Source organism: Terrapene carolina, unplaced genomic scaffold, assembly GCF_002925995.2.
Source record: "Terrapene carolina triunguis isolate 2854851 unplaced genomic scaffold, T_m_triunguis-2.0 Scaffold121, whole genome shotgun sequence".
Lineage (NCBI taxonomy): Eukaryota > Metazoa > Chordata > Testudines > Emydidae > Terrapene > Terrapene triunguis.
Window position 1 is genome coordinate 1,881,078 of NW_020664472.1, and position 26,206 is coordinate 1,907,283.

The window sequence follows — 26,206 nt, forward strand, 5'->3', positions numbered from 1 at the left end:
TATTGCTCCTCCTTCACCTGGAGAACTCCCTTGCGAAACTCCCTGTTTTTTAATAGTTAAAAAGCACTTTACTTTTTTATTAAAGTAACAAAATGCAGGGTTTTTATTGAGTTTTATGTGTTTCAATTTTTAGACCTTTTATGATACACTAGAATTCCATAGCTCAATAAAACTACCACTTGGCCTAATTTAATATGCCACACATTGCCATTTTAGTGGAGAAAGTAAACATTAAAATACCAACATTACATGGGAAAAACCGTATTATACAGAAAGATAATATACATAAAATCTTAACACAAAATTGAGATGAACATGAGGAAAGTAAAAAGCATGCAGGTATGTTGTTTGATTTGAGTGAAACATTCAAATATATCATATTCAATGTTAGAGTCATACTATTGAAAAGCTTTGCAATTATATACAATAATAGACACAGTAAATGGATACTAAACAAAATATGTATCTGTTTAATACTATATGGGTAAGCAGATAGCCTTGAGTTGCTGCCAGGCTATACAGAAATGAACACAGTTTTTCAGAAAGATGAATTTTGCAAACAAGTAGGACTTGAGAGACCCAAGCCATGAAAAACCATTACTGTTTCTGACCACTGGTGGTTTATTACCATCAGAGCCACACTTTAAGGTTAGAAATCTCAAAGAGCTCTATGGACATGTTTTCTAAACTCTCTTTCCTGATTCACAAGACCATAAAGAATGGTATAGTATATTGTGCAGCTAAGAGCTGCAAACTGCTTGTTACAGACTTGCATGTAGCTTCTGAGTACCATGGTAAGAGTATCACTGCTCTTGACAATCTAATTCCACTGCTTTGAGTGCAGTTGAGCTGATTAGTCCCAAACAAAACAATGCCATAAACTGAAAAAAGAACAAGGAACTTAATTATTTTACAGTGGCACGGTGTTGAAAGAATAGCAAAGAAATGGTAAGGTTTGTCAGACAGCATAAAAGTCTTTGTGGGGAAAGTGAACTAGCTTTTTTCTGTTGTTTTTGAATGGATTGGAGAGCTTGTCTGTGTAATGCCAACAGACCCCGATTATTGGCAGGTGGGATTGAACCTGGGACCTCTGGAGCTAAATGCATGAGCCTCTACTGCATAAGCAAAAAGCCACACAGCTCTTAGTTAAGGCTGTAGCAAACTCATCAATTTCTGGCTGAGTTAGGTGCCACTAGAGGGGACAGAGAACCACACCAAGCAGGCATAGGTTACATCTATACTTATAGTGCTGCTGTAGCATTTAGTGAAGCCACTACGTATGCTGATGGGAGAGTTCCTCCTGTCAGCGTAGGTATTCCACCTCCCCAAGAGGTAGTAGCTGTGTTGACGAGAGAAGCCCTCCAATTGACATAGTGCTGTCTATACCGGGAGTTAGGTTGGATAACTAAGGTCTGATCTACACTAAGGGGGGGATTGATCTAAGTTACACAACTTCAGCTATGTGAATAATGTAGCTGAAGTCGATATACTTAGATCTACTCACCGCGGTGTCTTCACGGCGGTGAGTCGACAGCTGACGCTCCCTCGTCGACTCCACCTGTGCCTCTCGCTCTGGTGGAGTACTGGAGTCAACGGGAGAGTGCTCGGCAGTCGATTTATCGCATCTAGACTAGACGTGATAAATCGACCCCCTGCTGGAACGATTGCTGCCTGTCGATCCTGCGAGTAATGTAGACAAGCCCTACGTTGCTCAGGGTATGTCTACACTACGGGATTAATCCGAATTTAGATAATTCGAATTTGGGAAACAGGTTGTATAAATTCGATTGTGCGCGGCCACACTAAGCACATTAATTCGGTTTTTAACCACATTAATTCGGTGGTGTGCGGCCACACTACCCCATTAATTTAAACACAGTAATTTGGTGGTGTGCGGCCACACTAACCCTAATTCGAATTAACAAAATCGATTTAGGCGCTACTCCGCTCGTCGAGGTGGAGTACAGAAATCGATTTTAAGTGCCCTTTAATTCGAATTAACTGGCTCTGTAGTGTGGACGGGTGAAGGGTTAATTCGGATTAACGCAGCTAAATCCGAATTAAAGTCGTAGTGTAGACCAGGCCTCAGGGATGTGGTAGTTATACCAACATAAGTTAGTAGTGTAGACCAAGCCTATATCTGATAGCAAGCAAGCTGGTTTGGAACAATTGTTTAGATATTTTGTAGGCTTTAATAGTTTATGGCAAAGATTGGACAATAAGCTAAGATCAATCCCTGAGTAATGAATTTTACATTATTATATTTGCCTTTCTTGAAATATAAACACTAAATGGCCTATTCTCAGCTTAAGGGCCATTTTTGCATAATTAACTTAGGAAACTCAAGGAACGTGACTTCTTGTGTAGCTTATACAAAGGCAGTTCTGTATTTGTTAACATGGATTAATTAGCCTGTTATCAGACGTTCAGTTAGTATGCATGGCTATGAAAGTGATGGGCAATGAGACAAAAGGGAGGATCTGATGGAAAATCATGTACTTACTTCATGAATAATTACAGAAAGACAAATTTGTAAATTTAAAGTAGCCTTTGAGTAATTTAAAATGTATGCCTTGATTTATGCAGTTCTTCTAGCATTGACCTTGACATCATTGCAAAGATAGTGTGGGATGAATTGCTCACCAGTTTATTGGGTGGACAGTATTTAGGGGAGGGCCTGTACTACACAGATCCAGTCTAGATAAGAATGTCAGTGTCTGGAGATGTTCAGGTTTGGGGACTTGGTTAGGGACCATTGTATGCATTATGTACAAATATGGCTCCACTGTCATTTAACAGGTGAATCTTCTTTTTCCTCATTTTAAAAAAATCTTCAAGTAGCACATCTGTTACAACCAAGGAAAGGAAAATTACACCCTCCCCCTCATTTATATCTTTTGTACTGTTCTAATAGTATCCTCTAGCACTGAACTGTACAGAATTGTATTCCTTATTTATGCTGTTTTTTATAGGAACCTCATTCAAGGCCTGATCCAAAGGCCTGTGAAGTCAGTGGAAAGACTCCTGTTGACTTCAAAGAGCTTTGGATCCAGCCCCCAATACTACAGTACTGAGGGTAAATCCCATCCTTTGGGGAATTAATGTGGCATACACAATATGACAATCTGAACTGTATCACTCACTACATTGCTCAAGGTGTTAACACTAGTGCCATAGACAGATGCTTTTGGACCACCAGAAGTGGCAGTACCCATATAATCAGTCTTTAGAGATGCAGCTATCCCTGTCTACTATTATGAAATGCTTTACAGCAGTTACTGAGCACTTCAGTTAATGTAAGCTGAATTCTTGCTGTTTGACAGACTTCTCTCCCACACACCCTATGCCCATGGCTATCAGCAACCACCTTTATGACTGCCTAAACCTTCAGTATGCTGTCTACAGTGCACAAGAATAGTGCAGAACTCTGACTTGACTTGAAGTTTAAACAGCACCTTAGGTGCTAGGGCTATGATTCACACACACTCCTGTTTGTCCCTGCTAAAGAGGGCTGACAGGTTTCCTTGCAGCCAGTTGGCAACTTGCCATCAAGAGAGAGGCCAAGAGAATGTGTTGACTCTCAGAGCTGTCAGACAGGATTGTTGAGTTAAAGTGTATTTTACACTTTTTTCAAGGCCATGGCACAAAACAGGAAATAATATTATAAAATGGATTATAACAGGAACCACATAATTGCAAAGCTAATTAGTAGATTGGTAATACTAGCAGAAAAGTTGTGTCAGAAGTGAACCTGAAATATTCTTTAAAAGGAAAATGTAACTCAGTTTCTTTGAGATCTCAGGCAAAGCTGTCTATATGGAGAGGTCATGGTTCTTTGAAGCTGGAATAGAGGTCTAGCTATACAATACTTCTTATTTACATCTCCATACTATGTCCTCAATTTAAATTCCAGTGAATGTTCAGAGAACTTTTTTGTAGTATTTGCCTAGCTGTACAATATGAAAGGAAAAAACAAAATTACAATAAAATTCTGAACAACAAAATGTGAAAAATTGCGTCTTGTCACACTGCTCTATAGGAAAGTGTTCAGTTTATATAAGACTTACGAAGTTCCTGTTCCATATTCAAAAAAAGAGGACTACTTCTGACTGCATTGTAAATCAGAGATCAAATGTACAGTTATCACATTGGATGCTGTTTTAAGGATACACTTTTGTATATTGAAAACTCTTGGGTAAATAGCTATGTTAGTTCATAGAAAATGTGCAAGTGATGGTGAAGTTAAATGTGTGCCCTTTAAACATATTATCTGATCATAGAACCCTAAGATTTGTTTCATACAGAACCTAGCTTTTATAAGTGCATATTTGGTATTGTGAACAACATGGAAATATTTCTGCCATTGGAAGCTCTCTACTAGAACTGTATATATTGCCAATTACTGCACATAATGATTGACAATGCTGAATAGATTGTTTATCCATTAGAGGCATGTTGTTGCCCTTCCATTAGTTATCTCATCTGTCACAAGCCGATAAAACTTATACTCATAAAAGTTGTATCTGAATATATTTGTTACATTTTGCTTCACTGTGCAGGATGACACATCATATCTTGCATGCCATTTTCATTGCATAGATGGATATATGGTGTTGTATCTTTAGTCAATCATGAAATAACTGCCGTACATGATTTCTTCTCCACCTGGGTCCTGATTTAGGAAGAATCAGGAAATCAGGTAAGCATGAGCTTAACTTTTAGCACATGCTTAAATGCTTTATTGAATAGGGATGCCTTCCTGAATCAGGTCCATGGTCCTTAGAATTATACTATGCAATTATACTGTATTCTGCATGGACTGTATTGTATAAAAAAGCAATAATACTTAGTTTGCTGTAAAATATTTTGCTGGCAGATTTTAAGATTCCTCCAAACTGTGATATAGCTTTGTTTCATTTTTGCAGTTCCGTTGTCTATAGAGAGCATTTTGATTGTTGTAGAGCACACTTTTTGCCATGCAGTTTGACACTGGTGCAAATGAACTAAATGGTTTTATTTCTGTTTTACAGCGGGAACAACATATATCTTTAGCAAAGGTGGTGGACAAATCACATACACGTGGCCTCCTAATGATCGGCCAAGCACTCGTGCTGACAGACTGGCAATAGGGTTTAGCACTGTTCAAAAAGAAGCAGTTTTGGTACGCGTAGACAGTTCTACTGGGCTTGGAGACTATTTAGAGCTGCATATTGTAAGTATTATCAACAAATTGAAACTTATTTCTATATATGTCTTGAACGATCATACCTTTTTATAGTCTAAGTATTGCAGTTTATTAACTATTCTTTATCTAAAATTGTTGTATAATTATAAGATCAATAATGAATTAAATGATTATGGCTTATAATATACAGTTCTGTACAGGACTTCAGACATACTCAAAATGCCTTTATATAGCACTCCTTTATATGGCTTTTTCAATTAAAAATTGCACTGTAATACCCAAACAAATATAGCTATTTGCTCCAGTCTAATTACATGAAACAGGACTTAGCAATGTCAAAGGAAGGTGCCTTAGTCTAGGAGGATTTCAGGTGAAAACTGTTGGAGGAATTATAATGATCACGACTGAGCATACTCATTGTTAATACTAAAAGGAGTCCACTGATTCTACCATTACTGTGCAGAGATAAATTTTCAGTAGAAAACACAGTTGTCACACTGGGAAGTCTAGAAAAGTAATTTCAGTTGCCTTAAAGGAAATAGCTAGCAATCAAAATTGAAAGCATCTGGATTTTTATGGCAACATAAATAAATGATCAGTTGAAATAAACTTAACTAGGGCAATATAAAATCTTGTTGCTCAGATTAATCTCAACTTTGTTAATATATTAGCTTGATTTTTATTTAAGAACCTTGATACTTCCAGAAACAAGAGTAGTTTTTTCTTGAAAGAAATTACCTATTGATCTATAACCAATTACACTTTTACCCTCAGAAAACTTTCTGCAATGATCCTTCCCAAATCATACAGGAGTATACTGCTGAATTACAGGGACTACAGTGTTCAATTACCTGCTACATACACACCTTGCCCTCTTGTTTCGGTAAAGGTGCTTTTGCATTCTAGAGTGAGTTTTCCTTCACTTACTGCTTTGATCAAATAAAGAAAGAATGAAACCCTTAAATGAATTTAAAGCTTTTCCATGCCTTTCCTTAATGGCCAGCCATTTTATCCAATTATTTGACTGTAGAGTGCAATCTTAGTTTCAAAAGGCAGCTTCTCTCTGATGCCAAAAGATCCAAGACTTCAATTTTTTCAAGGCAAGTATCTCTCAGGCTGCAGAGATCAAGTCTTCCTTGATGAAAAGTATGTCTTCCAATCCCAGGACTAACATTGTTACACAAGTAGCTTGTACTCCTAGCTTGTAGTGTAGATGTAACTAAAAAGTGTTCCTAAGATGTGGAGATCTGGGTTGGAAGAATGGACAGGCTAGGGTGGGTTTGGGATGGGAAAAATAAATTGTCCCTTATTAGCCTGGTCAAACGTAGGGCAGAAATATAATACTGCCAGCATCCTCTCCTCCATGTTGAAGAATCTTATTTCAAAGAGTCTCATGGGAGATGCTACCAACTTTAGAAGTTCTAGTCAATACAGCTCCATTAAATGGCACGGGCCTCCTGCTGATCTCGTGGCATCAGTGATGTTTGGAAGTCTCGACACAGTCTCTTTTGCAGGTATCACAACCGGGATATCGATGGTCTTACCTAGTGGTTGGAGCAGGAATCGGCAGTCAGTCTAGGTCAGATACCAGAAGGTCAGAGTCCAAGACAGGCCAGAGGGCAAACCAGGAGTCAGATGTCTCGAGGAAGACAGGGTCAGGTTACCAGGAAATCTGTAGGAGCAGGTATTACAGGGGAAGCAGCCCTAACAGGGAGAACCCAGTTGCATGAACAACTTCTGGTTCTTGTGTTGGGTTTATATAGAAGTTGTGAACCAAGCAGGACCCCCAGCATTTTGCCAATTAGAATCTAGGACTGGAATCCTCTGTCAGGATTCTATTTCTATTCTAGCAGCTTTTAGCAAAGCATTGGGTAGCAGATTGGCACTTGCTAGTGCTTGGGTGCCCTGGGGGCCTGTGTTCAAGGTCCATAGTCCCTGATAGCAATAGAGCAAAACTTGAAACAAATGAAGAGAGTTTTCTATGGGGGAAAAACCCTTGCTGAGAATTTATTCTCTAGCAGGGACATACATGCTCATGGAAATTACCTAAGACAATCAGCATTTTTTAAGGGCCATCACTGTAATTTAATTGTATTAGAGGAATCTTAGAATGCTACTAGAATGTATTTTCCCAGTACCGATTAGGAATCAGAATAGTATTTAAAAGAAAGTTGGAGGGTAACATTTTCAGAAGCACCTAAGAAACTTAGAAGCCTACGTCAAATTGAAAGTCAACAAGACTTAGGTGCCTATGTCACTTAAGCAGTTTTGAAAATTGTAGCTAAATTTTGTTTTTGCTCAGTAAGATATTAGGAAATCTTCATGAAGTGGTATGTATAAACTCTGAGTTCTGCATATAAACTGCATTTGTAAAATAATATTTTGGAGTAAAGTTTCTTTTTTTCAGCCTGCTGGCAGCTGCAATCTTTCTGAAAGATTAAACCACCTGTAACAATGGTAGCATTAGGGCTTTATGTCATCCAAAAATTCCATCTCTCACTGATGTTGTATGAAGAAGAAGAATTTTACTGTTTTACTATTAAAATAAAATATATTGGGCGTGACTGAGTGGCGGGGAAGGAAAGAGTTCCACATGATCTTGGTCATGCACCAGCTGATACATTTTTGTATACACTTTTATTGCAAGTATGTGTGCAAATCTAGTATGTTCAGAAGTGGATCTAAAATCTATTGAACATATGCGTAATGGATTTACATTGGCATTTGCAATAAATGCCTGTGCAAAAATAAATGCACATGTATGCGTAGCCTCCTTTTTAAAATCAGGCACATTTTTTTAACAAAAGTCCTCTTCTTATGATTTATGCCTCAGTATTAAAATGCATTGGAAGCTGGTTCTTGTGTCTGATATCGAGCTCCAGTATTACAAAGCATACCTGAACCCTCTTGAATGGCTTAGCATTACACACATTTGTAGGATGGGTTAGGAGGGCAATTTTCATCATGATAGTGGTCAAGGAAATTCAGAACTGCTGCTTTTAGTCAAAAACCTTAATATCAAATATGTGAAATAGGTTATACAAGCATGCTGGGGAATGGTACTTGACATATGACATTTCAGAATAGGAATATAAGTGCAGCTTTCTTTTAAAGTCTTTCATTCTGGAAACAGGAGAGAACACCACAAGTCTGATTAGGGAAACTTAATATGTGTTTTCCCTACATATTATTCTGTTTACCTTATGAAGAAATAAACCTAATAATGAAACCAAACTCATAACCAATTCTGATTTAGAAAATTGCTACTTGATCATCTGAATCATAGCCTTGGCATTAGACTAGAAACAATTTATTTCAAGTAATCATTGTATCTCCCAAATAACCATTGTTAATACGGGAGACATTTCAAATACTATGTAATCTCTATCTCCACCAGATGTTTAGCAGTCCCAATGCCAGTATTTTAAATTCCAAGGTGAATTATAATAAAATTCCACCCCCACTGCAGCACGAGCTTTATACAGAGGTGGGAATTTTTGCACCTTATGTTTTAAATAAAGGTATATTAGCATGACATAAATATCCTAAAAATAAAGCAATTGCTTTTTATGGTTGTGACAGCTTCTCATTTGACTGGTACTGTGAAGGTGAAGAGGAATTCCTGCCCTATAGCTCTGGTTTTGGGCCCTAGAAAAGGAAGCATATGTCACATCCAAGCCTCAGTCTACATTCATTTCACCAGTGCCACTTCTTCCACCTGTTCCCAGGATAAAGAGCAGATAGTTCTAGTATAGTTCATTGATTTCTTCCCTCTTGGGATTGTCCATGTCTGACTCTCATGTCTGACTCTCCATCCAAATAAACATAGGTGTTCAAATAATCAAATGTCCCCCCAACCTCCCTGGGGTGGCTTCTACATAGTCATCCAGTTCCCTTCCAAGGCCTTTGATGAGGACACTACCAGCAGCTCCTGCTTCTCCCCAGAGGCTCTCCCCGGAGAGACCAACACTTCCTGCTCTTTCCCAGATAGAGGCTAGTCTACACTTAAAAAATTCACTCGCCAGAGCGCACTAGCTCTTTTGACCTAACCCTCATGTAGATGTGGCTTGATCAATGGAAGAATGTTTCCATTGATCTTCTAGTTACTGCCTGCCATTGAGGGAGTTGGATTACTTACAGCGATGGAAAAATCCCTTCTATCACTGTACCTCAGCATAGTTACAGAGCCCCATACCTGTGCAACTGTAGCACCCAAAATGTAGAGAAGCCCTTGGTCTCTCTCTCCCTCTCTCTCTCTCTCTCTCTCTCACAAACACACACACTGTTAAGAGGGAAGGGAGCTGTTTATATACCCTCCTTTTAGCAGCATCCCTTGGCATTGCAGCCTTCAATTGTCCCCTGGACTACGATTCTGAGCAGGCTGAAATCAGGAGCTAGACCACAAGGTTGCCTTAAAGGGCCAGTACATCCTGAGATAAGGGTCTGTATGACTATGATGGTGACATAGAAATATGCCATTCTTCAAAGAGACTTTTATTGTCCGGAGCAGTGAAGAAAAAGGGCTTAGATTTCCAATAACAGACTATGTTTTCCTTTTTAAATTGATCCAAATATAACTTATGTGACTTTTTGACCTTTTTTCTCAAGGAGGTAAAGGCTGTTAAGTTGTATACTAAAATCGAACTCTTTCTTTGCAAGATGAATTCCAAGAAGGGCAGAGTTAGACATTTTTATATCCCACTTCGTTATTCATGCCTTTTGTATAATAGTCTGAATAGACTGAGAGATAAACAAGCAGATACTGTGCTTCTAATTCAAAAATGAGCATGGGGAGCTTATACTGAGAGTTAAAGAGACTATAGTATTTTAGGTACTATGTCTTTGCCTTTACGGCGGAAGAAGACAGAGTTTTAACCATTCTGGTCAGTTTTACAGGAATACTGAGCTAGGTGATCCATAAGTAAGAAAAGCTGGTTACGAATGTTGTAGATACACTATAAGTAGGTAAAGCACCATGTCCTGATAACAAATATCTACAGCACTTGTCATTGGTCTGACTCTGCTGCCATTGAAGACAATGGCAAAACTCACTCTGACTTCAGTGGGAGCAGTTAGGCCAGCACTGAACACTTCTGAGAATCACATCCTAAGCTACTACAGCAATATTTTCAAAATTTCACTAGACTAAAGGGACATTGCTAGGGACTGAATAATAGAATTTTTTATTCTGTTATTTTATAAATGATCTAGAGAATGACCACGCAGAAACTATAGACCAATAGGATTAACACTGCACAGTGGGGAAGTCTTGGAAGCTATTTTAAAGGATGTGGTGGCATATCATCCAGGAAAGTATGGTTTGATTAAAGACAGCCAGTATGGATATAAACGAGGGAGGTCGTGTTTAATTAACCTGAAAGCCTCTAAAGATGCAGCATTGCTAGCATGATAGATAAGGGAAACTCAATATAATATTTAGCTTTTTGACAAGGTTCACATCAGAGACTAATGACTGAGGTAAACAGTCAAATAAGAGGAAAAATAGTATGCCTGCTAGAAAGCAGTTTTTTGAGCATGAATAAAGTGGTAGGTTTTTCTCTCTAATGTATGTGCACACTCTGATCCAAACAGTGTTTCTATAGATAAATTAATCTGTGTAAGAGTTTGTGTATATAAAATATAGATGCACTTGATTCTGTTCTAAGTTACACTGGTGTAAAGTAAGATGAACTCCATTCAGGTGAATGGAGATATACCAGAGTAAAACTGGGGTGAGATGTGACTCAGGCCTAGATGTGACTCAGGCCTAGATGTGACTCAGGCCTAGATGTGACTCAGGCCTAGATGTACCCCCCCACACACACGCCATACCATGTACATGAAGAAGATATCCATGACAAATTGTAGGGTCCCATGATAAATGAATTTATTATACTCATTTGACCACCTTACTGGTTCACTACTCATGAAGGGCCTGATTCAAAGTCCATTGACATCAGTGGAAAGATTCCCATTGACTAACGTATGTTTGGATTAGATTCTAAGGGCTTGATCCTACACTCATTGAAGTCAGTGGCAAAACTCTCCCTGGATTTAAAGGGGCAGAATCAGGGTCTAACTCATCTCTCCATGAATATTTAACACCCCAAAACTCAGAGCAGCTTCAAATGCCCATCTTTTTTGGGGGGTGGGGTGGATGAAGAAACTGCTACAGAAATGTTTCCTCCATCTCCTTCCAAATATGGCATTCCCCCTCCCAAAATTACTCCTGCTCAAAGTCCAGAATGGCTAGGATTCAGTCTTGGGTTAGCAATAGCTGGTGTATGCATAAAAATGTCATGACTTAAAAATCCAAAAACTTACAGTCCTACAAGACCAAAAATGGGAGAAGGGAGCCTGATATTTTACAGGCCTGATATTTTAGCATTGCTGAGCCCTCAGAAAACAGGCCCTATACCATTGGAAAGGACTGATTCCCAACTTCCTAATGGGCCCAGCACTCACTCCTAGCCTCTGGAAAGGCCAGATAACTTTTAAAAACTTGCCATCCTTATGCACGAGTAAACTGTTTTAGGACATTGTGAGAGGTCCCTTGCAAGGCTATACTAATACACCTCTACCCCGATATAATGCACCCCGATATAACACAAATTCGAATATAACGCGGTAAAGCAGTGCTCCGGGGGGGCAGGGCTACGCACTCCGGCGGATCAAAGCAAGTTCGATATAACGCAGTTTCACCTATAACGCGGTAAGATTTTTTGGCTCCCGAGGACAGCATTATATCGGGGTAGAGGTGTACATAGTGTGTATCCATGTTGTGTACATGTAATATGGAAGCATGGGAGGGTATGTGCACAGGCACATATTGCTGCATTGTCTTGAAAAAATGCACATTGTCTCAGCTCAGTATTTACTGTTTGTGGTATTTGTGGTTTTCACTATACTCACTGTATGAGTGGGTTTCACTATATGGGAAACACCACAGGACATTCAATGATTGTGGGCAGTGAATGCCCAATTTTTTAACAACACCCAGTCCGTATGTTAGTATAGAAATGAGTTGGACAAGAATATTGTGAAAGAGAGATTTCCAGATTTGCATATGGTTCTACAACTTGAGGGAGAGTAAACAATGACAAGCAATGCAATCACAAAAGATTATTTATATCATTGGACCAGCAGGTAAGAGATGTGATTCACTGTACACAAATGTAAGTTAATTAGTATGGGAGCAATGAATTAATCTAGGGAATATGTGCTAAATGGAACAATCACTGATCTGGCATTGTAGAAAAATCACTGAAACAGTTATGCTTTAAAATAGTTAGATAACGTACTAGTTTGTATTAGTAGAAAGATAGATTTTTTTTTTAAAAAAAAGATCCTATATAAGATCCTTGTGAGTCCCTCATCTTGAGTCCCATGTGCAGTCCATTCCCCAGAAGATCTTGTTCAAATAAGGTTTATATTTCCTTGAACAGCCTTGAGCAACAAAGTTAGTGCTAGACATATCAGCCCAAATTGCTGAGAGAGGTTCATGGAGATAGGCTTATTCTCAGTGGAACAGAGTAGACATGTAAGTGACCAGTCAACATTATGGATAGGGTTAAGGAAGCTGATAAAGATAAATAGTTTGCTGTGATTCTAATCATGGAGCAGTTCAAAGAGCACTCCCTGGTGCTACCATGAATCCCTGTTATTACAATACTGCACCTGTACTCTGTCCGATGTGATTCCCCACTTCACCCTGCATGGCCATTCCTTCCCCTACTTTTTTCTCCAGCCAGGGGAATGTGCAGGAGGAAGTAACTCCCCTCATCTTCCTACTCCTCTTTCCTGTCTTGGAGGGAAGATCTCACTTTCCCTTCAGTCTCTTGCCATGGAGTTGAGGAGAAAAGAAAATGTGTATTTTTTTTTAGGAGAATCCCACCCACTGCCTTGTGATGAAAGAAAAAGACTGTACCCAAAGCATGAACTGAATAAATAGCCAGTGCACCTCATGCCTGAGCACCACAACATCCTGGTCCCAGCCCCAGTGTAGCAGACAGACTGTAGATGCTGTGGGCCACCCCTTCCATCAGCTGCAGTGCTAAGGGCCTGATCCTTTCCCTTTGAATATGATGGCAAAGCTTCCATTGACTTCAGTGGTGCAAAGTCCACATGCCGTGGCCTTCTGCTCCAGCTGTAAGTGTGACACTGCATCCCATATTCTGATTTGCTGAATATGATTATCCTATGTGTATGAATGTATCATTTTTGTATCCGAAGTTATGAATATTGACTATGTATCTATTTCAAATATAGCTATTCCTGGGCAACGCCCACTAAGCAAAATGCTCTCAGTCTAGATGGCTGGCTGGGAAGGGCCCATTCAGATTAATGAGCCATTAGGAAGAAACAATAGGCCTTAGGAGAAGCTTAGCTCCCACTGGGTGAGCCTTCCTGTAAACACTCCGAACAGCCTGTGGGGGATGACTGCTGTTGACTCTACAGAGACAAGTGACCAGGTCTTGTCTCCATCTTGGGATGCCAGTATTTTTCCACGGACTGGCGTAGGAACCAAGCTTTGAAACATAGGGTTCCCGACATATGCAAAATCTATGTAAGGCAGGGGAGTGACATCATCTAGGTTCCTCACTGACTCCCCACCCAAGAAGACTCCTGGAAACAGCTGAGGAACAAAGACTGAACTGGAGGAAGTGCTGGACCCAGGCTAAAGGGATTTTTAGCCTGTGAATGGAACACCTGGGGATTCCAAGCTGTAAGCAAGTACAGCTTGCCCCTAAAGAATCTGCAGCCTGCTTGTATTATCACTTAGGGTGAGAATCTGCTATTCATATCCAATCTATTTAGTATATTAAGCTCAGTTTGCATTTTTTGTTTATTTGCTAGGTAATCTGTTTCCTATCCCTTATAGTCACTTAAAATCTATCTTTTGTAGTTAATATATATATTTGCTTTATCTAAACCAGTGCTTGGAAATCATAATTCAGGGGCAGAAAGCTGTTGCATATTCCTCTCTATATTGAGGGAGGAGTGAATTTTTGAGCTTAATTATGTACAGTTCCCTCTGCAGTGCAAGACGGTATAATTCTGGGTTTATATTCCAGAGGGTATGTGTGCCTGAGGAGCTGGGAGGTGCCCTACCTGATGCCTTCCCATGCAAGGGCTGGTCAAAGAGCCTGCCTGCATGTAACTGCAGCAGGATGTATCCCTACCTGTATGTATGATGATGAAAGTGCAGGCTGAAGCCTGGAGTGCTTGGCAGCTTGTCACAGCAGTACAGTGTAAGAGAGAGCCGAGACTGGTGGGTCAGGAGTGGCTCAGTGGTACCCCAGTTCCAGGTGGCACCCTGGGGGGAACCCGCCACAGAAAGGATGGAACTTCTTACTTCTAAACTGTTAACACTGGTAAGCGATTCAGAAACTTGAGGCCCTAAATGTCAGTTAAGAAGTTTAGGAGTAGAGAGGGGAGTCAGGTCAAACCATTTCATATAAATAATAATAAAAATGTAATAAGTTACTGGGGAAGGCAGAAGAAATACAGAATATACCATAAATTTGAGAAAACAGAACCTTGATTTGTTTCTATAGCAGCAGGGGACCAGAGTGAGGTGGCAGGTGGAAGAGTAGGAATCCACATTTAAATATAGACAGGGTTTCACTTTAAGCCTGATGGCCTCTTCCTAAAGTGTCTCTTAATCTTAACATTGTCACTATAAAATTCTGATTTATTATATGGATTTATATAGAATCATAGAATATTAGGGTTGGACAAGACCTCAGGAGGTCATCTAGTCCAATCCCCTGCTCAAAGCAGGATCAACACCAACTAAATCATCCCAGCCAAGGCTTTGCCAAGCCGGGCCTTAAAAACCTCTAAGGATGGAGATTCCACCACCTCCCTAGGTAACCCATTCCAGTGCATCACCACCCTCCTACTGAAATAGTGTTTCCTAATATCCAACCTAGACCTCCCCCACTGCAACTTGAGACCATTGCTTCTTGTTCTGTCATCTGCCACCACTGAGAACAGTCTAGCTCCATCCTCTTTGGAACCCCCCTTCAGGTAGTTGAAGACTACTATCAAATCCCCCCTCACTCTTCTTTTTTTTCAGACTAAATAACCCCAGTGCCCTCAGCCTCTCCTCGTAAGTCATGTGCCCCAGCCCCCTAATCATTTTCATTGCCCTCCGCTGGACTCTCGCCAATGTGTCCACATCCCTTCTGTAGTGGGGGGGCCAAAACTGGACACAATAATCCAGGTGTGGCCTCATCAATGTCGAATAGAGGGGAATAATCACTTCCTTTGATCTGCTCCTACTAATACCACCCACTATGCCATTGGCCTTGTTGGCAACGAGGGCACATTGCTGACTCATATCCAGCTTCTCGTTTACTGTAATCCCCAGGTCCTTTTCTGCAGAACTGCTGCTTAGCCAGTCGGTTCCCAGCCTGTAGCTGTGCATGGGATTCTTTCTTCCTAAGTGAAGGACTCTGCACTTGTCCTTGTTGAACCTCATCAGATTTCTTTTGGCCCGATCCTCCAATTTATCTAGGTCACTCTGGACCCTATCCCTACCCTTCAGTTTATCTACCTCTCCCTCCAGTTTAGTGTCATCTGCGAACTTGCTGAGGGTGCAGTTCATCCCATCATCCAGATCATTAATAAAGATGTTGAACAAAACCAGCCCCAGGACCGATCCCTGGGGCACTCCACTTGATACTGGCTGCCAACTAGACATTGAGCCGTTGATCACTACCTGTTGAGCGCGACAATCTAGCCAGCTTTCTATTTGCCTTATAGTCCATTAATCCAATCCATACTTTTTTAATTTGCTGGCAAGAATACTGTGGGAGGCCATATCAAAAGCTTTGCTAAAGTCAAGATATATCACATCCACCGCTTTCCCCATATCCACAGAGCCAGTTATCTTGTCATAGAAGGCAATCAGATTGGTCAGGAATGACTTGCCCTTGGTGAATCCATGTTCACTGTTCCTGATCACCTTCCTCTCCTCCAAGTGCTTCAAAATGGATGCCTTGAGGACCTGCTCCATGATTTTGCTGGGGACTGAAGTGAGGCTGACCAGTCTGTAGTTCCCTGTGTTCTCTTTCTTCCCTTTTTTAAAATATGGGCACTATATTTGCCTTTTTCCAATCGTCTGGGACCACCCCCGATCGCCATGAATTTTCAAAGATAATGGCCAATGGCTCTGCAATCACATCAGCCAACTCCCTCAGCCCCCTTGGATGCATTAGATCTGGACCCATGGACTTGTACATATCCAGCTTTTCTAAATAGTCCTTAACCGTTATTTCACTACTGAGGGCTGCTCATCTCCTCCCCATACTGTGTTGCCCAGTGCAGCAGTCTGGGAGCTGATCTTGTTTGTGAAGACCAAGGCAAAAAAAGTATTGAGTACTTCAGCTTTTTCCACATCATCTGTCGCTATGTTACCTCTCTCATTCAGTAAGGGTCCCACACTTTCCCTGACCTTCTTCTTGTTGCTAACATACCTGTAGAAACCCTTCTTGTTACTCTTCACATCCCTTGCTAGCTGCAACTCCAATTTGCCTTGGCCTTCCTGATTACACCTCTGCATGCTCTAGCAATATTTTTATACTCCTCCTTAGACATCTGTCTAAATTTCCACTTCTTGTAAGCTTCCTTTTTGAGTTTAAGCTCACCGAAGATTTCACTGTTAAGCCAAGTTGGTCGCCTGCCATATTTGCTATTCTTTCTGCACTTTAGGATGGTTTGTTCCTGCACCCTCAATAAGGCTCCTTTAAAATACAGCCAGCTCTCCTGGACTCTTTGCCCCCTCATATTAGCTTCCCAGGAGATCCTGCCCATCAGTTCCTAAGGGAGTCAAAGTGTGTATCTAGTGCCTTAAATGATAGATTCTTTCTTTTTCTCTATTTCTCTCTTTCTTCATCTCAGCATTTTTCTTATTGAATGCTCAAACACAAATTCACTGTCATTTTAAGTATTCTCTTTGATGTATACTAAGAACTTATTTTAGAGTACATCCTTCAGTACATCCTAAAGAAAGCAGGTGGCAGCCTCCAGGGGCCTATCAGTTACAACATACTGATTCTTCCCCTCAGAATGAGCCCTGTTGTATAATATTGCATAGCTGGAGGAACGAAGAATTCAGTATAAACATATTCACTGTGTGGTGTACCCACATGGAAGCCCCTTCCTCTGCAGGACTATTGATTAGATCAGTTTCATTGCAAAGAACTAAACAAGCAGGTGGTTACTACTAAGAGACTTACCCTGAAGATGTTCCTTGACTGGGTTGTTTATATGTGAAAATGCATGAACATCTGTGGAATGTTTACCAACATTCTGGCTTCAGAAAGAGGGATGCAGGCGCTTGCTTTTAATGCATAAATAAATAACCCTTCTCCCACTCAGCCTCCTTTCCTCAGCTTCTGCCCATGTTAGTAGCTCTGCCAATCCTTGCTATATTTTTCTGGCTTCTGTTCTGTTGCTTCCTTATCTCACTTCCTTCGCAAAGGGTCAAATTTTACAACATGGTCAGCACCCCTTAGGGTTTGGTCCCAAACGGACTTTACTCTTTCCAGCTTCAACCATATATCGGTTTTCTTTTTTGTATCCCATAATTCCCTGCACTGGCTACCATGGTACTTCCTTTGATACAAAAGATACCAAAATATAAAAGACACCAAGTTAATTTATGTATGCAGTGTTTTTGTAGCCATGTCAGTCCCAGGATATTAGAGAGACAAGGTTGGTGAGGTAATATCTTTTGTTGGATCAACTTCTGTTAGTCAGAGAGACAAGCTTTCATCCTGAGGAAGAACTCCATTTAGCTAGAAAGCTTGTCTCTCTCACTCACAGAAGTTGGTCCAATAAAATATACTACCTTTCCTATCTTGCCTCATCAAGTTAATTCGTCGACAGTAACTTCCTACAGAATTTTACAACATATAAAAACTATTAATGCAACCACTAGTGACCATTTTACCATGCTACCAAGATTTAAAGACTATCACTTAGTTGTAAGAGCAAAATAATTTGGTAAGATGTCACCTGAAGGAGGAAACACAGAATCACTGGAAATTATTTGCCCATATGTTCAAAGGATTCTTTATAGAATAAAAAGCTCTCTGTGGTCGAGGGCAAATTCTGGATAAGCCAGGCAGATGATACTGATCTCCACTCACCTAACTGATCGATCATCCTTCCTTGTTTCTATAAGATAGTCATTTAAGGAGGTCATTGCTGATAATATACCTTTGAACTTGGCACTGCCCACATGTCCTGTTCCAGTCCAATTTGCAGGAACATACTGCTACAGTAATGTCAGTCATCTGCCATTTAGATTGTCCTCAGGCTCTAAAACAAGTGAAATGCTTACATATATTATCTATATCTATCTTTATATATATGCAACAGGGTGGAAGCCATTTTGCAGTTTTTAGACACTATTGACTGATCATGAGTTCTCCTAACAACATAATGTAAGTTGCCAACTGTGTCACCATCCTCTACATGTCCTTGGCTACATTTTTAGCTCCTTAAGGCAGTTTGTGTAAGTTCTAAATGAGTATGAGGACATAGTGTGGGCTGCAGTACAATGTGCCAGTATATGACCAAACTCCCGGTGTAGGCAGCACTATGTTGACAGGAGGGCTTCTCTTGTCGACATAGCTACCGCCTCTAGGGGAGATGGAGTACATATGCTGCTGGGAGAAGCTCTCCCATTAGCATAGGTAGCATCTTCAGTAACCACCACAGCTGCACTGTAAGTGTAGACAAGCCCTGAGTTGGAAAGTGAAAGTTGCAGTGGCAATGTGACAAAATGCTTTGCTTAAAGTATTTATTTAAGTAAGCATTGCTATGACAGTTAACCGTTTTGGGCTAATAATGAAAAGCTGCATCAGTACTCTTCTGTTTTTATGAGATAGCTGCATAATTATAACTCATAATTAATTAATTGGCTCACTTATTTATTTCAAGTTTTTCTATGTGATTTTTTGCTGCTTTTCCCAAACTGGAATCTTCTTTTGCTTAATTCTGGTTCATATTTTCCAGTTGCAGCAATTTATCAGCCTTCCTGTAAACAGTCCGAGCCTCATTCTCCTCACATCTACACCAGTGTATAAATTAGGAGTAGCTCAACTGAAGTCCATTGATTTGTACTGTAACCGAGAGCAGAGTTTAGCTCACTGGGGCTGATTCTCTTCTCTTCTCACTTATCCAGCTAAAGTATTTATATGGCCCCCATTAACATGGTGTCTGAGTGCCTCACAATCTGTAATGTAGATATTCTCAACAGCACCCCTATGAGATAGGGATGTGCTACTATCCTATTTTAAAGATGGGGAACAGACACAGAGAGACTAAGTGACTTGTCCAAGGTCACACAGGAAGTGATGGGCAGAGCAGAGAGTTGAACCTAGGCTGACTGCCTAACCACAGAACCATCCATCTTCACTTTACACCAGTGTCACTGGTTTCTAATTCTGATCTCTTACACCAGTGTCACATGCTGTCTGCTTGAAATCTATAGAACCACTTTTGACTTACCAAAATCTATCAGAGAACAAATTTTGGCTGTGTGATTCAAATAATACACGGTTCTTCCATTCTCTTTTTCAGATATAAATAGGTTGTATAACTTTGTAACTTAAAAAAAAAACCCCTCTCCTGTCTTTTTTTGTGATAAGTGTGGTTGGGTTAGCCACTAGAGTTCTGTAATAATTCTTCACGTTAGTCAGCTCACTGCTAAGTTCTCTTTTTGTTTACAGCATGCTGATCCCAAGAATTTCTGCAACAGCAATGGGATGTGACAAGGCTTTTAAATGTATTAACATTGTCAACATTGTGGTGGTTAATGCTTAATATAACAAGCAGTGTAACAACAGATGTGTTTTGCTATTAAGTGTTTAGTAAGTGTCTCTCTGTTCCTGATAGCCCATTTAAACTGCAGAGTTCTTGAGCTCCAGAGGGTGGATTAACTCAAGGAACTGACTCACATATTCCTTGGCATTTTATAATTACTTAGATTAAATTGAAAAAAGAAATAAATACAGAAAGAACAAAGGAATACATGGGTCCTTCAGTTTTGTTAATTCCATGTGATATTATCTTGAAATCTGCATCACACTGGGGCAGCATTGGTGCCCCAGGTTCCACTTATTGTGTACAAAATCTGCAGTTGATAATGCAAGACTTGTTTTAATTAGCCAGCCTAGATTCTCCGATATCGTCATGGTTAGTGAGCAAAAGTGGGCCCAGATTCAGGGAAGGTAGTGCAGGGAAGCGTAAACATCTGACCCTGCAGCAGCAGTGATCCCCTGGATTCTATGATCCTATGAAAAGCCACTCCCACTTCGCTCAGAGTTTTCCAGTAAGGTAGGCAGCATAGGTTTTGGTCAGTTCTCCTTAATAGCCCTACCAGCCAAGGCAACGAGGGGGTGAAGGGAATGGGCTAAAGCAATGCATTCCCAGAAGCCCTGACCATGCTTCCTTCCTTGCTTTCGTTCACTCCAATCTGCCATCCTTGGGAGACTTTCTACTTCCTTCACATGCACTTACAGTGGTAGCACCTGGTGGCAGTTTAGGATGAATTTATCCCATTCACTATGAAGCATGGATGATGTCTAAGTTTTTAAATTCTAGTAGAATCATATAGAGGATTCCTTCCTCTTCACAGAGAATTCCAGGGAATAGCACAGAGCTCCTGTACAGGTACTCCCTGCACGGCAGCTGCAAGTTTAAGACTCCATAACCATAGGTTATCTACTGATGCTTTCTCATTTAGGGACAAACACAATGAGAATGAGAATCTGTGAATTTACAATGACAGTAACTTTTACTAATTAAAATAAAAAGGTGAAAAGATTACACTATGGATATTTAATAACCACTCAGCATATTTGATAATGTCACTGCTGTCTATATCATATTCACCAACATATTTAATAGCTGAACAGATGCAACTCACTAGAACACCACATGGTACTCAGCAGCAGGGAGTCCCATTTGACAAGCTGGTTTTATTTTATTTCCTTCCCACAGAACCTTTCCTATTATCCCTAGCTTTGTAGTGTTTTGATTTGTTATGCAGGAAGCAGAAAGAGGCAACAGGATTCTGTGTTGCTTATTTTCAAAGAAGGCTTTTAGACTTTTCAATGCAAATACCATCAAGTTCCAGATAAAGCTACTGTAAAATAATGTTTTAATATAAAATTGACAGTTAGCCTTAGATTTTAAAGGTTTTATTTTTAGCATGTATGTATGTACTGCATGCTCAGCCTGATAGAAAATTCTATGTAGGTTCCTGGTAAGATATCAATTATGCTGCAACTCTGTTTTTTAATTGCAAGGTTTTTCTGTACATGTCTGCAAGTTGCTTTGTTCAATTAGCAATAACTCTTGCCTGCAGTAGTGCCATGGGACACTGGAGTTGTTTGGTGCTGCAAGAATCGCTCTCTACAGATCAATTCTTAGGAGCATTCTGCGTGCAATTTTCCAAGACTCTAATTGCTTCTGTCTGGAAAAAATCACCTGATATACACTCACAGGCTAAAATAAGATGGTGGTGCATTTAATATATTCTCACAATCACAGAATGATGTGGAATTGATAAAGGGCCTTTAGAAATGTAATTTGTACTCTTGCTTTCATGCAGCTCAATGTAAAAATATGAAAAACTAAAAATGAGAACTGAATGAGACAGCTTCAAAGAGTTTGTTTTTTGGCCCCTGTCCTCATCTCCCCCCAAGTTATGCTGATTTGTTTAAAAAATGGGTTTGAATCTCATATTTTTCATTAATGCAATTATACAGTCAAGGTTAGGTTATTGTTAGGAGCCCTGGTGTTCTAGATTCATGAATTACTGGGCAATGTCTTAGCGCAGTGGTTCTCAAACTTTTTTTTTTTTTTGCAGACCACTTGAAAATTGCTGAGGGTCTTGGCGGACCACTTCATGATCTTTCCAAATGCTGTTTGTACCTTTAGCTAGCTATTATAAAGCGCTTTGGATAAAAACGCTACATAAAAAAACCCTTAATAATAATTAATGGTTTTTTGTTCTACAAATAAAAGCACACAACTCATATTTTAATATCAGTAGACTTAAATTTCTAATGCAATGGATATGCCCTCTCTCCTCCGCCGCGGCAGCCCCTGAGCTGGGGTGGGGAAGGAGCGGGGGTCTCTCCCTCTTTCCCCCATCGCAGCAGCCCCTGAACTGGGGCTGGGAAGGAAGTGGGAGTCTCCCCCACCACAGCAGCCACAGAGCTGAGGCTGGGAAGGAGGGCCGTCTCTCCCTGGCAGCTGCAGCCCTGGAGCTGCGGAAAGTTGCCTCTTTCTCTGGCCACCGCAGCCCTGCACGTCCCAAATTCTCCCCTCCCCCTCTTCTCATCCCACTGCCCCCTCCCACCTACTCCCTATTCTCCAGTGTCCAGGCACCTAATTAGTGGAGCCATGCCTGTCTGTATTGTATAGAACAGTGGTTCTCAAACTTTTGTACTGGTGACATCTTTCACACAGCAAGCCTCTGAGTGTGACCCCCCTTATAAATTAAAAACACTTTTTAAAATATTTAACACTTTTATAAATGCTGGCGGTGAAGCGGTGTTTGGGGTGGAGGCTGACAGTTCACAACCCCCCATGTAATAACCTCATGACCCTCTGAGGGGTCACGACCCCCAGTTTGAGAACCCCTGGTATAGAACTACTGCCAACATGCTGACCTGACAAAAAACAGATGATAGAACATATTTTGAATATATAGAAGTTTAGCTTTCTTGGGGGGAGGGATAGCTCAGTGGTTTGAGGATTGGCCTGCTAAATCCAGTATTGTAAATTCAATCCTTGAGGGGGCCATTTGGGGATTTAGTTAGGGATTTGTCCTGCTTTGAGCAGGGGGTTAGACTAGATGATCTCCTGAGGTCCCTTCCAGCCCTGATATTCTATGATTTTCAGTACAGTGCTCAAGGAATTAGGACCATGATTCTATATCTATTTCCTTGCCCTCTGCAATGCAAATAAAGGCCAAATTCTCTGCTGGTGTAAACTGGCGTGGCTCCTTTGGAGTTACTCCACTGGAGCCATGCCAGTTTACGCCAGCAGAGAATTGTGCACTGTATTTCAGGCTAAGGGAGGGGAATCCTGATGTGCTCCTCAGTGTTGGCATGCTCCATCTTTATTCAGCTGGTAGAATAGAGAAGGTGAGTATGTCATAATCAACTATGCACTCTCACCCACAATTCAAGCATTACCAAAAAAAAAAAAAAGCATTCAGTCTGGTTAAAGTACGGGATCCCATTCTACCTTGATGTAAATCCAGAGTAACTGCACTGACCTTGGCGGGATTTTTGAGTAATTCGTTATGGGTATGTTGGAGGAAGAATATACAATTGAAAGTAAATTTATTTTTTTCTCGTTGTTGAGCTATTTGGCCAACTCACTGGTCACAGATATAACTTCAGGGTGGAAGTGAAATGTTGCTTAACATTCTCTTGCCACAGTGATGTGTGCATATTACATTCTGTTTAAAAATATGATAATCCTTCACTGAAGTTAAACCTGCTGGTATTATTTCAAAAAAAGAATCTTTTGCTGTCTTAACCTTAGCAAATATTTGCCATGAAGATTTTTTTTAAATAGTTTATAGTAATAAAAGCTATTTAGTGCTATCAAAATGGCATAATTCGGGGTTAATATAATAAAACCTAGATATACTTGAATATGATGAGATTTTATCTTTTGAGTATTATTCTCATAGGGTCAAATCCTGGAGCACAGAGCACAGCCCAGTCAGCTGGATTGTACTTTGGGTGGTTCCTTTGGCTCCTAATCCAAGCCACAGAGCAACTACAGGGATGCTCCATGACCCTGACTGCAATAATTTTTCTGTCCCCTGGGCTCCTACATTGCAACATGCAATGGCTAGTGGATCTGTGTAGGTGTAAATCAACTAACCCTGCCCTTAGTACTATGCTGGAATGTGCTGTGTAGCTTTGCTCCATGCTATATAAGGTGGGCACATCCCCCAAATTCTCCCAGCCTCTTCTTCACCCCCAATTTGTGTAATTCAGTTACACTAGTTCTGCTGCATCTGAGACTTCTGCATTCACAGAGGTGGGGGCTGGATTTGCCTCATCACCGTAACAAAGTCAGCTGGGCTGCTAATATGTGTCCTTTAACTGAATTGGAAGAAAAATAATTAATAAAATTGCTGCTGTGACAGTGCCAGGACTGCATTTTATGTGTCTTGTATCAGAAGTATTGTTCAGCATCTCAAATTACCATATTAATCTTCCCTATTTCCTGACACAGGTGTAATATCAGGAATTCAAGCAACATGACAAGGTTATTACTTGTGACCCTTAGAGTTGTTAGTAAGAGGCTGTTTTCAGTCACAAACATTTTCTGGACTGCTGACAAACCTAATTGATTCCCTATAGTGATTTCTTTTCTCACTGAAAATAATTGAGAGGTGCATGCTGTATTTTTCCTGCAGTAGGCAGCAATGTTGGAAATCCAGACTGTGCATCATCTGACTTGCATTCTCCCACTTATGTTCTATGTATGTATGTAGTGAGTATCTGATGGATTTCTTACATCATTATTATCTTCTTAAATTTCCTGGAATTACATACAAAACTGGTTTGTGCTTATGTGTGCTTTGGAAGTGATACTGATTTTGTAGGATTTTTGATTGCTTATTAAGTAGTAGATTGTAAAGTAGCCCTGCACAAGCAAACAGGGCTTAGCTATGTCAAGAGATCAAGCACAGGGGGTGAGGAAAGCAGGCTGCATGCTTTGTGCCACTGCTCCCGGTGCAAGCAGGTAGAGAGGGCTGTAGAATGGGTGTAGCCTTGATTTCATCCCAGCCAGTAGAGGTGAACTATTGCAGGGTAGAAGTAAGCTACAGCCTGAAAGGGCTGCAGTAATTGACTATCCTCCTGCCTCTTCCTCTGAGCTCTGCTGTGGGTGGTGCAGCAACATGCCATCTCTTACTTAATCTAGGCCAAAAGATTTTTGAAAAGACAGTGGAATTTTCCCCCAATGCCTCTGCTGAGTTTGATCCCCCACTACATCCCTCTGAGATGTTTAACAAGTCTTTTAAAATCACTTTGTAAAATCTTGATTTGCTTCATCTGTATTCACTAAAACAGTGATAGCGCCTTTGGTACGATGGTTCAGTGGGGAATATATCACGACCAATATTTGGACCCAAAGAGGGGTCTGGAGGGGACTTGGGGAAGCCCCTCCCCTGCCGTGCATTTGGCTAGACCAGTGGCTCTCAACCTTTCCAGACTACTGTCCCCCTTTCAGGAGTCTGATTGCTCTTGTGTACCCCCAGGTTTCACCTCACTTAAAAACTACTTGCTTACAAAATTAGACACAAAAATACTAAAGTGTCACAGCACACTAGTACTGAAACATTGCTTACTTTCCATTTTTACCATATAATTATAAAATAAATCAATTAGAATATAAATATTGTACTTCCATTTTAGAGTGTAGTATATAGACCAGTATAAACAGGTAATTGTATGAAATTTTAGTTTGTACTGACTTTGCTAGTTCTTTTTATGTAGCCTGTTGTAAAAGTAGGCAAATATCTAGATGAGTTGATGTACCCCCTGGAAGATCCCCAGAGTTTGTGTACCCCTGACTGAGAACCACTGGGATAGATAGACCAGTGAACTGATCTGGTATAGCAACTTTTCAAGTGCTGGGGCATCCAGGAAATGACACTGTCCCAGTATAAGAAAGAAATGTAGAGCTGTACCCCTTGTATACTTATGGTAAAACAATACAGATTATCTCACAGTCATCTTGACACTAGGGTTACCATACGTCCGGTTTTTCGGTAATCAAACCCCCGTCCGGGGGGAATTGCCAAAAAGCCGAACATGTCCGGGAAAAATACCGCCGGCCGGGCACTTCCCCTCCCGCGGGTTCTGTGCTCCTCCCCTGACTCTTCGGCTCTGTTTAAGAGCCGAGCTGCCCGAGCGCTACCGGCTTCGGGCAGCCTCCTTGCCTCCGGACCCCAGCCGCCGG

The 26,206-nt window shown here is 40.6% G+C and overlaps 1 protein-coding gene across 20 annotated transcripts in view; it reads left to right on the forward strand.

Annotated features, from left to right (window-relative positions):
- LOC112126064 (neurexin-1) overlaps positions 1 to 26,206 on the forward strand; it is a 1,188,344-nt gene that overhangs the window by 857,380 nt on the left and 304,758 nt on the right. For all 20 annotated transcript variants that reach the window (XM_029911748.1, XM_024224457.2, XM_026652579.1 and 17 more), the window contains one exon: positions 5,031 to 5,212. In XM_029911748.1, the coding sequence (XP_029767608.1) occupies positions 5,031 to 5,212 (182 nt within the window). The remainder of the gene's footprint in view (positions 1 to 5,030; positions 5,213 to 26,206) is intronic.